The 13,534-nt window shown below is 44.8% G+C and overlaps 1 protein-coding gene across 4 annotated transcripts in view; it reads left to right on the forward strand.

Annotated features, from left to right (window-relative positions):
* GRIA1 (glutamate ionotropic receptor AMPA type subunit 1) overlaps positions 1 to 13,534 on the forward strand; it is a 294,490-nt gene that overhangs the window by 187,478 nt on the left and 93,478 nt on the right. Inside the window, exon 5 of one of the 4 annotated variants that reach the window (XM_044277884.1) lies at positions 7,034 to 7,053. The exons of the other annotated variants lie outside the window; for them this stretch is intronic. Coding sequence (XP_044133819.1) covers positions 7,034 to 7,053 — 20 coding nt within the window. The remainder of the gene's footprint in view (positions 1 to 7,033; positions 7,054 to 13,534) is intronic. 4 annotated transcript variants of the gene reach the window in all.

The following is a 13,534-nucleotide window of genomic DNA, read 5'->3' on the forward strand; positions in this document are numbered from 1 at the left end:
GGGGGATAGGATTAACCTAATAGTTAAACAATCTTTATGTTGATGGTCATCTGTAGGTGACTTTCTAAGAGCCTTCCCGCCACAGTTTTAATTGAAAATCAATGCATTATCATTGCTTTTCAGTTCTTGGCTCCTAGTGACTTTAATCATATGAGACCATTGTCTTTATAGCTCAGGAATAGTGACTTAATAAATGATAATATGATAATCTATCTTCAAAAGCGTAGCAGACGTAATGCCTTGTGTATCTAGTAGGCTAATTTTCCAGAACATCTCAGCCAAATCTCTGGTAAATTGTGTGTTACTCCATCCAGCTTGCATACAAGCTCAGAAGAACAGCAGCTGTTACATGGAAACAAAGAATATTGAATGCTGATAGAAACAAATGGTTGGTCTGGCAACAGTGCTTATTAAATAACTTTATAGATTTATAAATACAAAGTGGTCTTAGAGTGGTTGCAGATGAGCATGTAGACCTTCCTATGTCCCCCTGTGTCTATCCCAAGTCACTAGAGGCAGCCATAAGAATGTATAATGACTGAGATATCTAGTATAGTAGCACCTGTACAGCTTAAGCCAGTTTACCCCCACTTTTATATTTTGAAATTAGCAGCTCATGCTACTCATAAAACCCTCTATAAGAGTATTGTAAGAAAATTATACTGTTCTTCCATACAATAGACATTTGAGGTAACAGCCCTCCTATAATTACTGAATATGAGACTGTCTGCCTTATACTGTGGTTGTAGTGTATTGACACAGGTTACAGGGCATAGGATTAGTGTTGGGTGAGCAGGCTCGGTCGAACACTCATTTTACTCGAGCATTGTGATGCTCGGCACATCGAGGTGTTCAGCCGAATACCGCGTGTGTTCGAGCGTGGTGCTCGAGTCTCCTCCCCGCATGTTTGTTGGCTGCTACGTAGCCAATAAACGTGCGGGTAGGTACTGCCATTCATTGTAATGCCGTAACCATGTTGGTTACTGGCATTACAGTGATTGGTTAGCCGGTACACGTCATCGGGTGCTATATAGCACCCGATTGCACTGTTCGGCTCAGTCTTAGTCAGGGAGAGCTGGAGAGCAGAAGGGAGAGATAGTGTAGGGAGTGAAATAGGAATATTTTAGCTTTTATACTTGTTATAGACCCAAAAGTCCTTTTAAGGACTACTGTTGTGTGTGGCAGCAATATATATTTTTAGCGCAACCTGCAGTAAATTGCTAAAAGTTGTTAGAGACCCAAAAGTCCTTTTAAGGACTATAGTGTGGGGCAGCAATATATATTTTTTGTGCAACCTGCACTAAATTGCTAAAATTTGTTAGAGACCCAAAAGTCCTTTTAAGGACTACAGTTGTATCTGGCAGCAATATATATTTTTAGCGCAACCTGTGCTAAATAGCTTGCAATTGTTTGGCCGCTGCAGTGTAGTGTAGACGGTGTCCGTTGCAGACAGTTAGAGTACCTGCACTACATCTCCTGTATAACGTTTGCGTATCCGAAATATCAGTGACATTCAGTCTAATTTTTTTGCTGCTGGTGGCAACGACATCACCTGCGCTACATCTCCTGTATAACTTTTGCCGAACCTAAATATCAGTGACATTAATTCTGTGTAATTTTTTTATTAGCCACTGGTGACAGCGACTTTACTTGTGCTATAACGCCTGTTTAAAGTGTGTGCATCCTAAATATCAGCATCCATCTGTGACATTCTGTGTACTTTATTTGCGCATACACTTTAAAATCTGCAATTAGTATTTCACAAGGTGGTCGATGATGATGAGACACAGTTGCCAATAAGTCAACTGCAATTAGTGTCTCAAGAGGTTCATGATGTGGATGAGAAACAGTTGACAATAACTGAGGTTGTTGTTGTTAGGTCAACAAGCCAGGAGGTGATGACCAGAGTGAGGAAGTGGAAGAGGAGGTGATGGAAGATGAAGTCACTGATCCAACCTGGGAAGGTGGCAAGCCGAGCGAGGACAGCAGTACAGAGGGGGAGGGATCCGCAGGACCCCAACAGGCTGAAAAAGGCAGTGAGGTGGCAAAAGGGAGAAGGCGGGCCACACCAAACAAGCCCACAACTGTTCCCCGGAGCACCCCCTTGCGGCAATCTCCCTTGCGCAGTCTGGCACTTTTTTTAGGAAAGTCCGGATGATAAAAGAATTGTCATTTGCAACCTGTGCCATAGCAAAAGGAGCAGGGGCATGAACACTAGCAACCTCACTACCAGCATGATCCTCCAAATGGCATTAAAGCACCTTAATAGGTGGGGCGAACACCTGGGTCCACAACCAGTGTCTGCGGGTCACACCACTGCCTCCTCTGCCCCTGTGTTACGTGCTGGCCAATTCCCTTGTCCAAGATGCAGGCCCAGATGCCTCCTGCCAAGCACCTGGACCTTCACAAGCACCATAAGTTAGCACATCCACTTCTGTGTCTCAGGGCAGCGTACAGATGTCTATACCCCAGGCCTTTGAACAAAAACGCAAATACCCAGCCACCCACCCACAGACCATAGCACTAAATGTGCAGCTTTCCAAATTGCTGGCCCTGGAAATGTTGCCATTTAGGCTTGTGGACACTGAGGCTTTCCACAGCCTGATGGTGTCACGGAAGGTGTACAGGAAACAAGACAATGCAAAATGAATATCTGATCACTGGATCCAAAACTAAGGAACAAAAGGGAGACCCCTGCATAAGACCTGGCACTCTCCCTGACTCTGCTCAGCCTATGCGAACACCCCAATGGTGGATGATCGCATATCCTCGTACCTCGACTATATAACACCTAAACACCCTACACTAGTGAGGGGACACGACCACCGGCTCCTTACACTAGACACGGAGGGAGTCAGGGTCACCTGGGATCCAGCAAACATAAAATCACAAATGAATGTACAACACTTATCTTGTAGAAGACTGGGAAATAGGATCAGCATGCACACACACTCCAGGAAGTTGTATAAACCGCACACTAATGCATTATGGGGAGGAATTTAAAGGGATGCAATCAGTCCAACTACAAGACAGCTGAGAGAGGCTAAACGAGATGAGGAACTGAAAACAAAAACAAAGAAAGCTCAAGGAGGAGGTTCTGAAAGGCATCTGTCAGAGCTTCTCAGATGTCTGGTTGTGACAGTACCCCTCCCTCTACGAGTGGACTCCGGACACTCAGAGCCCACCTTCTCAGGATGGGACCTATGGAAAGCCCTGATGAGACGAGTGTCCTTAATGTCCGTCACTGGGACCCACATCCTCTCCTCAGGACCATAACCCTCCCAATGAACGAGGTACTGGAGAGAACTGCGGACAACATGAGAATCCACAATCCTAGAGACCTGAAATTCAAGATTACCATTAACCATAATCGGAGGAGGAGGCAAGGGCGAGGGTACAATGGGTTGAACATAAGGTTTTAATAAGGACTTATGAAAAACATTATGGATCTTCCAAGTCTGAGGAAGATCAAGACGGTAGGCAACAGGATTGATGACAGACAGGATTTTGTAAGGCCCAATAAACTTAGGACCCAACTTCCAGGAGGGAACCTTCAATTTGATATTCTTGGTAGACAACCACACCAGATCACCAACATTCAGGTCCGGACCAGGCACACATCTCTTATCTGCCACACGCTTATATCTCTCACTCATGCTCTTGGATTATCTTGAATCTTTTGCGAAATCAATGACAAAGATGAGGAGAATCTGTCCTCATCAGGTAAACCAGAAGACCCCTCTCCCGAGAATGTCCCAAACTGCGGATGAAACCCATATGCACCAAAAAATGGTGACTTATCAGAGGACTCCTGACAACGGTTATTTAAAGCAAACTCGGCAAGGGACAAAAAAGAATACCAATCCTCCTGATTCTCCGCCACAAAACAGCGCAGATATGTCTCCAGATTCTGATTGACGCGTTCTGTCTGGCCATTCGACTGCGGGTGGAAAGCAGAAGAGAATGACAACCGAACCCCCAAGCGAGAACAGAAAGCCTTCCAGAATCTGGAAACAAACTGCGTGCCCCTATCAGAGACTATGTCTGAAGAAATACCCTGCAATTTGACAATGTGATCAATAAATGCCTGCGCCAGCGTCTTAGCATTGGGCAAACCAGGAAAAGGGATGAAATGCACCATTTTGCTAAAACCACCACCACCAGAATCACAGTCTTCCCCGAGGAACGAGGCAGGTCCGTAATGAAGTCCATGGACAGATGTGTCCAAGGACAGGAAGGAATGGGTAAGGGAAGGAGAGGACCTGATGGCCGTGAATGAGGGACTTTGGCACGAGCGCAGATCTCGCAGGCTGCCACAAAACCCTCAACCGACTTACGAAGCGCAGGCCACCAGAATCTCAGAGCGATGAGATCCACTGTGGCTCTTGCCCCCGGGTGCCCAGCAAGGACCGTATCGTGGTGTTCCTTAAAAATCTTGTGTCTTAAAGCGAGAGGCACAAACAACCTCCCAGGAGGACAAAGATCAGGAGCCTCTGACTGGGCTGCCTGCACCTCTGCCTCCAATTCAGGAAAAAGAGCAGAGACTACCACACCTTCAGCCAAAATGGGACCCGGGTCTTCACAATTCCCACCTCCAGGAAAACAACGTGACAGGGCATCTGCCTTCACATTCTTAACCCCAGGGCGGAACATGACAACAAAATTAAACCTTGAAAAGAACAAAGACCATCTGGCCTGTCTCGGGTTCAGACGCTTGGCTGACTCCAAGTAGGCCAGATTTTTATGGTCAGTAAACACGGTAATAGGGTGTCTGGCTCCCTCTATTCAATGGCGCCATTCCTCAAAAGCCAACTTGATGGCCAACAATTCCCTATCTCCCACATCGTAATTTCTCTCTGCGGAGGAGAGTTTCTTCGAGAAAAAGGCACACGGTCGCCACTTGGCAGGAGAGGAACCCTGAGACAAAACCGCACCCACACCCACCTCAGAAGCATCAACCTCAACTATGAAGGGTAGAGAAATATCAGGTTGTACCAAGATGGGAGCGGAAGCAAAACTCTCCTTGATATTAGAAAAAGCCTTACGCGCCTCTACCGACCAGGAAGAAAAATCTACCCCCTTTCTGGTCATATCAGTGAGTGGTTTAACAATAGAGGAATAATTCTAAATAAACTTCCTGTAATAATTGGCAAAGCCCAAAAAACGCATCAGCGCCTTCTGATTCTCAGGAAGCTCCCACTCAAGCACAGCGCAGACCTTCTCGGGGTCCATGCGAAAACCAGAAGTGGAGAGAAGAAACCCCAGAAATTGAATTTCTGGAACCGCAAACACACATTTTTCCAGTTTCACGTATAATTTATTCTCCCGCAGGATGAGCAAGACCTGACGTAAGTGTTCCTTATGAGTTTCGAAATCAGGAGAAAAAATCTAAATGTCATCCAAATACACTAATACAAATTTTCCCATTAAATGATAAAAAATGCTGTTCACGAAATGCTGAAAAACGGCTGGGGCATTCATCAAACCATAAGGCATAACCAAATTCTCAAAATGGCCCTCAGGGGTATTGAAGGCCGTCTTCCATTCGTCTCTTTCTCTGACCCTGACCAGGTTGTATGCCCCTCTTAGATCTAATTTGGAAAAGACTTTAGCCCCAACAATCTGGTTAAACAGGTCCGGGATCAGAGGAAGCGGATAAGGGTCACGAATAGTGATACTGTTCAGCTCCCTGAAATCCAGACAAGGTCTTAAAGAACCATCTTTTTTCTTAACAAAGAAAAAAACAGCGGCAACAGGTGACTTCGAGGGTTGTATGTGTCCTTTTCTCAGACTCTCAGAGATATAAGCACGCATAGCGACCCTTTCAGGTTGGGAAAGATTGTATAAACGAGATTTAGGCAGCTTGGCGCCTGGGATGAGAGTAATAGGGCAATCGTACTCCCTGTGCGGGGGCAAATCCTGAACTCCACTCTCAGAGAAGACATCCGAAAATTCAGAGAGAAAAGGTGGTACAGTCTTAGTAAAAACCTCAGAAACAGATGTCATGAGGCAATTGTCTCTGCAAAAGTCACTCCAACCATTTATTTGCCTCGCTTGCCAATCAAAGGTGGGGTTATGTTTAGTGAGCCAGGGTAGCCCCAACACAAGAGGAGTAGGTAATCCGCTAAGGACGAAACATGACACATCCTCAACATGAGCATCACTCACAATTAAACGAATATTGTGAACTATGCCCTTTAATGATTTCTGAGAAAGTGGAGCGGAATCAATAGCAAAAACAGGAATATCCTTTCCCAAAGTGCATATCTGGAAACCATGAGTTATCGCAAAATGATTATCAATGAGATTGACAGCTGCTCCACTATCTACAAAAATCTCACAAAAAATGTTCTTGCTCTCTAGCGCCACCCTGGCAGGCAGGACAAAACGGGAACTACAAGCAAACGGAAAACCTTCAATTTCCGCCTCAACCCTGCCAATAGTAACAGATGGAGCATTTTTAAAATATTTTTTCCTTTTTGTTTCATTATTACTCCCAGAAAACTGCCTGAATCTCCTAGAGGGACAAACATTTGCCAAATGATTTATACCTCCACAACAAAAGCAAACCTTCCCATGCGGGCTAAATCTTCTACTATCAGAGGCAATCAACCCCTGCTGCATGGGCTCCTGCTCAGAAGGGGCTGACAGCGACTGAGACCCCTGCGCACAGAATGAGACCGCTGCACTGTCCTGGGACTGAGTATGACAGGAAGGAGAGATCTCTCCTCTCTCTCTAAGACGCCTGTCAATACGAACGGCCTGAGACATAGCAGCGTCCAAGGAGATAGGCCTCTCATGAAAGGCAAATGCATCTTTCAATCCCTCTTAAAGACCATGGCAAAATTGACTTCGGAGTGCAGCATCATTCCAACCAGTATCAGCTGCCCATCTCCGAAATTCTGAGCAGTATATTTCTGCGGATTGTTTACCCTGGCATAACAGACGTAGTCTAGACTCAGCCAAAGCAACACGATCCGGATCCATCATATATCTGACCCAGGGCTAAAAAGAATTCATCCACTGAACGGAGGGGCCGAGCCCCCACCGGCAGTGAAAAAAGGCCCACGACTGAGCGTTACCCCTGAGCAGTGATATAATGATCCCCACCCTCCGTTCCTCATCACCAGAGGAATGGGGAAGAAGGCGAAAATGGAGTTTGCAAGCCTCTCTGAAATGCACAAAATTCTCACTACCCCCGGAAAACGTATCCCGGAGCAAGATCTTAGGCTCAGAACAAACTACATGAACGCAAGCTGAACCGGTCACTAGAAACTGAGAAAGAGCCTTACGGAGATCAGCTACCTCCAATGAAAGACCCTGAAAGCGTTCAGTCAAAAGTGAAACCGGATCCATGCTTGAGACGGTTTTGGCGGTTTATAATGTCACGAAAGGTGTACAGGAAACAAGACAATGCAAAATGAATATCTGACTCACTGGATCCAAAACTAAGGAACATAAGGGAGACCTCTGCATAAGACCTGTCACTCTCCCTGACTCTGCTCAGCCTATGCGAACACCCCAATGGTGGATGATCGCATATCCTCGTACCTCGACTATATAACACCTGAACACCCTACAATAGTGAGGGGACACGACCACCGGCTCCCTACACTAGACACGGAGGGAGTCAGGGTCACCTGGGATCCAGCAAACATAAAATCACAAATGAATGTACAACACTTATCTTGTAGAAGACTGGGAAATAGGATCAGCATGCACACACACTCCAGGAAGTTGTATAAACCGCACACTAATGCATTATGGGGAGGAATTTAAAGGGATGCAATCAGTCCAACTACAAGACAGCTGAGAGAGGCTAACGAGATGAGGAACTGAAAACCAAAACAAAGAAAGCTCAAGGAGGAGGTTCTGAAAGGCATCTGTCAGAGCTTCTCAGATGTCTGGTTGTGACAGATGGCGGCGGCTGTCCCGCTGTACTCTGTCCCCAGCCGCCAATATTTTTCACCGTTTGCAGTGCCAGCCTTACACCAGCATGTGTCCCGTAAAATCACCCGTGCCCTGACCAACGCAGTTATTGGGAAGGTCCACATAATGACTGGACAAGTGCTTTTGGCGTGGAGGCTGGGAGCGAGTTACACCATGGGATGGCACAGGTGCTACTGACCTCAAGGATTGCGTAAGTCATCGACAGCTTCCACCGGTCTGGCAACGCTGCAGCAGCGCTTGCAATTGACAGCTCACCGACTGTTATGCGACATGAGCATGCGCTGGAACTCCACATTCCACATGTTGGCCAGGCTTTGTGAGCAGCAGAGGACAGTAGTGGAATACAAGCTGCAACGTGGTCGTCGCCTTTCTAGTCAGCTCCGCTCTTCACAAGCGACTAGTAGGCATTGATGTCTCACCTCTGTGAGGTTTTACGCAACTTTGAGGAATAAACACAGATGGTGAGCGGCGATATTGCTATTATCAGCATAACCATTCCACTTCTGTGTCTACTCAAACGCTTGCTGCTCACAATGAAGGCGGACGCTTTGCATGTGGAAGAGGTGGAAATGGGGGAAGAAAGTACACAGGGTGATAGCCAGACCACCCTCAATTCGTCTTCTTAACGCAAATTGGATCATGAGGAGGAGGAGGAGCAGGAGATGGTTGCCTCAGCTACAGAGGGTACTACCCATGGAAGTTTTATTCCATCTGTTCAGCGTGGATGGGTAGAAGAGTAGGAAGAGGATGAGGAAATTGGAGAGTCATCCTGAGGACAGCGAAGTCTTGTCTGGCACACATGGCTGACGATTTGTTAGGCTGCCTTTCCCGTGACTCTCGCGTTGTACGCATTTTGGCCAACACCGATTACTGGTTGTTCACCCTTCTCGACCCCCGCTACAAAGAGAACTTCTCATCTCTTATTCCTGTGGTGGAGAGGTCGAGCAAAATGGTCCAATACCAGAAGGTCCTTGTGAAAAAATAGTTCCAAAAATTTCCAGCTGACAACACTGGCTGCAGAGTACGTAGTATCTTGGCCAACCGAGGGTAACGAGGGGAACACACAGCAGTTCCAACAGAGGCAGGGCAACACTCTCCAAGGCATGGGACAGTTTTATGACACCCCACCAGCACCCTCAACCTGATGCGTGGCCTAATGTCACAAGGAGTAAAAAAATTTGGAAGATGGTGTAGGAGTACGTAGCAGACCGTGTCAGCATCCTCAGCGATCCCTATGTGCCTTACAACTATTGGGTGTCAAAGCTTGACACATGGAACAAACTGGTGCTCTACGCCTTGGAGGTGCTGGCCTGCATCGCCACCAGCGTTTTGTCAGATTGTGTATTTAGTGCTGCTGGGGGCATAATAACGGCCTGTCAACTGAAAATGCTGACCGGCTGACTCTTAAAAAAATTAACAAGGCCTGGATTGCCCCTGACTTTTCTACTCCACCAGAGGAAAGCGGCTGAACATAAAGGCACTCTAAACGTAGCTTTTATAGTGTATTAAATACACTGTATTCCCATGGTGAAGTATTGGAGAAAGCAGCTCTAACCTGTTTCCTGCTGTGCAGAGCATGGACAGCAGCCCCTGGGTTTGGCTATTCAAACAATAGTCCAGAAACACACTTGGAAGTCCAGCTCTAATCAAAAGCAGGTAACTTTATTTCAGCAGTTGTCATGTAGAAGGACCCAGAATAGATGTGGTCTGAAATGAGTAACAATACTTCATTTCCTGTAACAGAAAGTTTTTAATCCGCTGAAATAAAGTTCCCCTGCTTTTGATCAGAGCTGGACTTCCAAGTGTGTTTCTGGACTGTATTCCCATGCACCCCTTCCACTACTAAAAACGGTGTATGGTTCGTTCTCCCTTTTCTCGTCCTCTTCCTCCATCATATCAACATGCTTATTAGGCTGCCCTCGCTCCTAATATTTTAGAGGGTCAGCTCAGCAGCGGGCCCTCACCCATAATGTTTTAACGGGTCACCAGCAGGCCATCACCCATAATGTTTTTGAGGGTCACCAGCAGGCCCTCAACCATAATGTTTTAGAAGGTCAGCTGAGCAGCAGACCCTTACCCCTAAATTTTTAGATGGTCAGCTCGGCAGCGGGCCCTCATCCACAAAATTTTTAAGATGGCCAGCTCGGCAGTAGGCCCTTGCCCATAAAATGTTTTAGATGGTCAGTACATTATGCATTAGGTAGTCCAAAATAACCATAAACTATTTCTGAACTTACTGTTTAAACTGGTCATGGTGGGTTAAGCTCCATTACAAGTTTTGCTATATTGTTTCATGCTTACTTGCCCTGGTATACAGCATACCCATAGATGCCAAAAGGGTGCAATTTTTGATTGTACTTTTCACTACAACACTATACAAAAGAAAAAAATAATAATACCATTCCGTGAAATTAATGCCATTCAGTCCTTGAGTTGTGTATTTAGACTTAGAACTCATGCACATGAATTTAGGGGTTGTCCAACTTCTAAGTGAGTTTTTAAATAACCCCCACCCAATTGAACCTGTTAAGGGAAGCATATTTACAAGTGTTGAGCAAACTTCTGTTTTCAAGTTCGATGTGCAAGGTTCGGTTTCGGGTTACCTAAGAATTCCGTTATGGATTCCGCTACCACGGACTATAATTTTTATGGTCCGTGGTAGCGGAATCCATAACAGAAATTCTTAGATAACCTGAACCCGAACCTTGTATGCCGAACTTGAAAAGAGAAGTTCACTCAACACTAATATTTACCAGCACCCCGATGTTCAGTTCTGGCTCCAAGGGTCCAACACTGACTTCACTGTGCTTCCGTCCTCACGTGTAAACTTCCGGCACAGACAGAAGTACAGTATCTATGATCATGTGTTGCTTGAGGGACGCATCCCCGATGTGGCCAGTGACTGGATGCAGCGAGGCACGTGACCCCCTTCCATGACAAAGGTTTACATGCAGGGACTGAAGTACAGTAAAGACAGAAATGGACCCAAAGAGCTGGAACCAGGCCACAGGGAGCAGGTAAGTAGGCTTCCCTTTATAGGTGCCTCTTGGTGGGGGGATTACAAAAAACCCACTTAAGTTGGACAATCCCATTTAGGACTGTTTTGTACAGAGCCATAATAAGGCTCATCTAAAGATCCATAGGGTACCTCTCTACAGCTCTGGTTTTATATGGAAGAATAAAAAGAATGTATTTCTGTTGGAGGCCAGAATCCATCAGAAAATAAATCATAGCATGCTCCATCAGATTCCATCTTAAAAACATCTGGGGAGATTTATCAAAACTAGCGTAAAGGAAAACTGATCTAGTTTTCCCTAGCAACCAGTCAGATTCCATCTTTCATTTTTCAAAGCAGTTCTGAAAAATGAAAGGAGGAATCTGATTGGTTGCTATTGGGAACCAAGCCAGTTTCCCTTTGCACAAGTTTAGAAAAATGTCCCCCCTTGCTTTCAGAACAGAATATGTCCATACAGAGGCTCTCCCTACTGAGGAGCCATATACCCCTTGTGCACTGATGTACCGGCTCCATTCACAGGGCTCGGTTATGTGCATTACCCTTAAAATGGTTATCTGCCCTTATTTATTTTGAGGAAATCTGATAAATAATGGTGACATGGATAATGGCATGGCTTGACTAAAGGTAAACTGCTGCCAGCACAGTCCCCATCCAGCAAACAGCCGAGTTATTTGAGACAGATCTGTTGCCATGGATACACTACCTAACTACTGCAGCTTTTCCTTTGAGGTTGTCAAGCAGGGAAGCCCTAGCAACCACGGGTTTTTGGATCAAGAATTAACCAGTTTTATGCTAGAACAAGGGAAAAGAGAACTGCTTGGCCATATTCAGCTGATTCCCCTCTCTTTTTTTGCCCTAGTAATCAGATTTTTACAAGTTCTGGGAGGCAATATGGATGACCATTTATTTAGACACTGCTGAGATAGAGGGAAATGAGCATATATTGTGTTGCCCTATTTGAATTTGATATGACAACACATATTGTATAGATTATTATCATCCTTGACAACATGTGAGAGAGACATTTTTCACCCAGTATTCTTTATTTAGCAGTGTTACCACTAGTTATAAATCCTAACACCCCCATACTAGGTCTGATGATTCATTGGATATACCTGTCAGGATCAATATGGCTTATCTAAGCAGTTCTCCTAGCATTATGAAACAGAAAGTCATTTCCATACAGTATAATTAGTACAGTAGTGAATACTGTGAACAGCTTCATGTATTATCATGTATAACCAATAAAAGTAAAGAACTTCTAGTAATTTATAAGGTCCACTGACCATTCATTTCTCATGGACACAGTTGAACGCAGGCCATGTTTTCCTACAAAATATTGTACTTTTTCAACCATAGTTGTCTCCCATTTGGCAACCATGGGTTTTTATGTTGGCAGATCCCCAGAGTGCTTTGACCTAATTAATAGAGTAGTAGGCATAGCATCTACTATGGGGTTGAGCAACTATTTGGGGGGCCTGTCCCCATAGCGGTGCAGATATTGAGGTTTTCCCAAACACAGGGCAGCAACAACAGGAATAGTATACAGTATATAAAGGGGGCCCATATCCAATCAGACGAGAGGTACAGTACATGTAGTAGAGATAGCTGTGAATGATAAAAGGCAAGAGTGGGAGCCCAAGAATATGGTAGGAGGATCAAAATAATCATAGGCCTTTCATATCCTAATGGAACAGGTCCCCATTACATTTCTTTACAAAAAGCTCCATGGTTATTTTATGCTTGCCTGTTTAGGTTACTAAGATACTTGGCCCTTCCCTAGCTGGGTGGATCTTTCTCTATCACTGAGCCACACAGCCATTCCATCATATTTAGTATATTGCAGCCTTGCTCACATGACACATGCACCAGTTTCCCATCCCATCACTTGCACTTGAGTCCCACATGGGCTCTTGTCCTCTAGTATCAAAGTGATTGGTATCAACTAGCTATGGTTCCTATCTTCCAAATGATGTTCCCATAGGAGAAGCATGGTCTGTATTTATGCACAAATATCCCGGTAATACTGTGACAATGAAAACCAAATGAAATTTTAGAAGACCAGGAGGAATCTTCTGCTATTAAAGAGTATAAGTTAACAAGGTTTAATTGGGGTCTACTTGATCATGGGACTCTAAGCTATTAATTTGACCACAACTCCTACAACAAAGGTGTGTATACCCAAAAAGTATTCATAATCCAAAGTTGCCATAAAATAATATATTCTTTATTTAATCACCATATAAAAAAAAACATATGAAAAAGAGTCCACATAACATTGCTGAAACAAACAAGTGAGGGACCACTGGAGAGAGCAACATTAATATACCACATGAAGAAAGCACTTAGACTAAAAATAGACAAAGTTTGAGCCAAAAATATAATAAAAACATTTTAAAAGAGACACAGATGTTGATGCGTGCTACTCAAGATGAAAATGTCATTGTGTGATTCCAAAGCAACAAGGTCTTCAGTAGTAGAGGACATCTACAGTGCAAATGTCTAATGCAATAGGCTCTTAAGGAGCATCAACTGTTTTTATGCCATTGTAACTTTGTCCTTGGACTG

The sequence above is a fragment of the Bufo gargarizans genome, chromosome 2 (assembly GCF_014858855.1).
Source record: "Bufo gargarizans isolate SCDJY-AF-19 chromosome 2, ASM1485885v1, whole genome shotgun sequence".
Classification (NCBI taxonomy): Eukaryota; Metazoa; Chordata; class Amphibia; order Anura; family Bufonidae; genus Bufo; species Bufo gargarizans.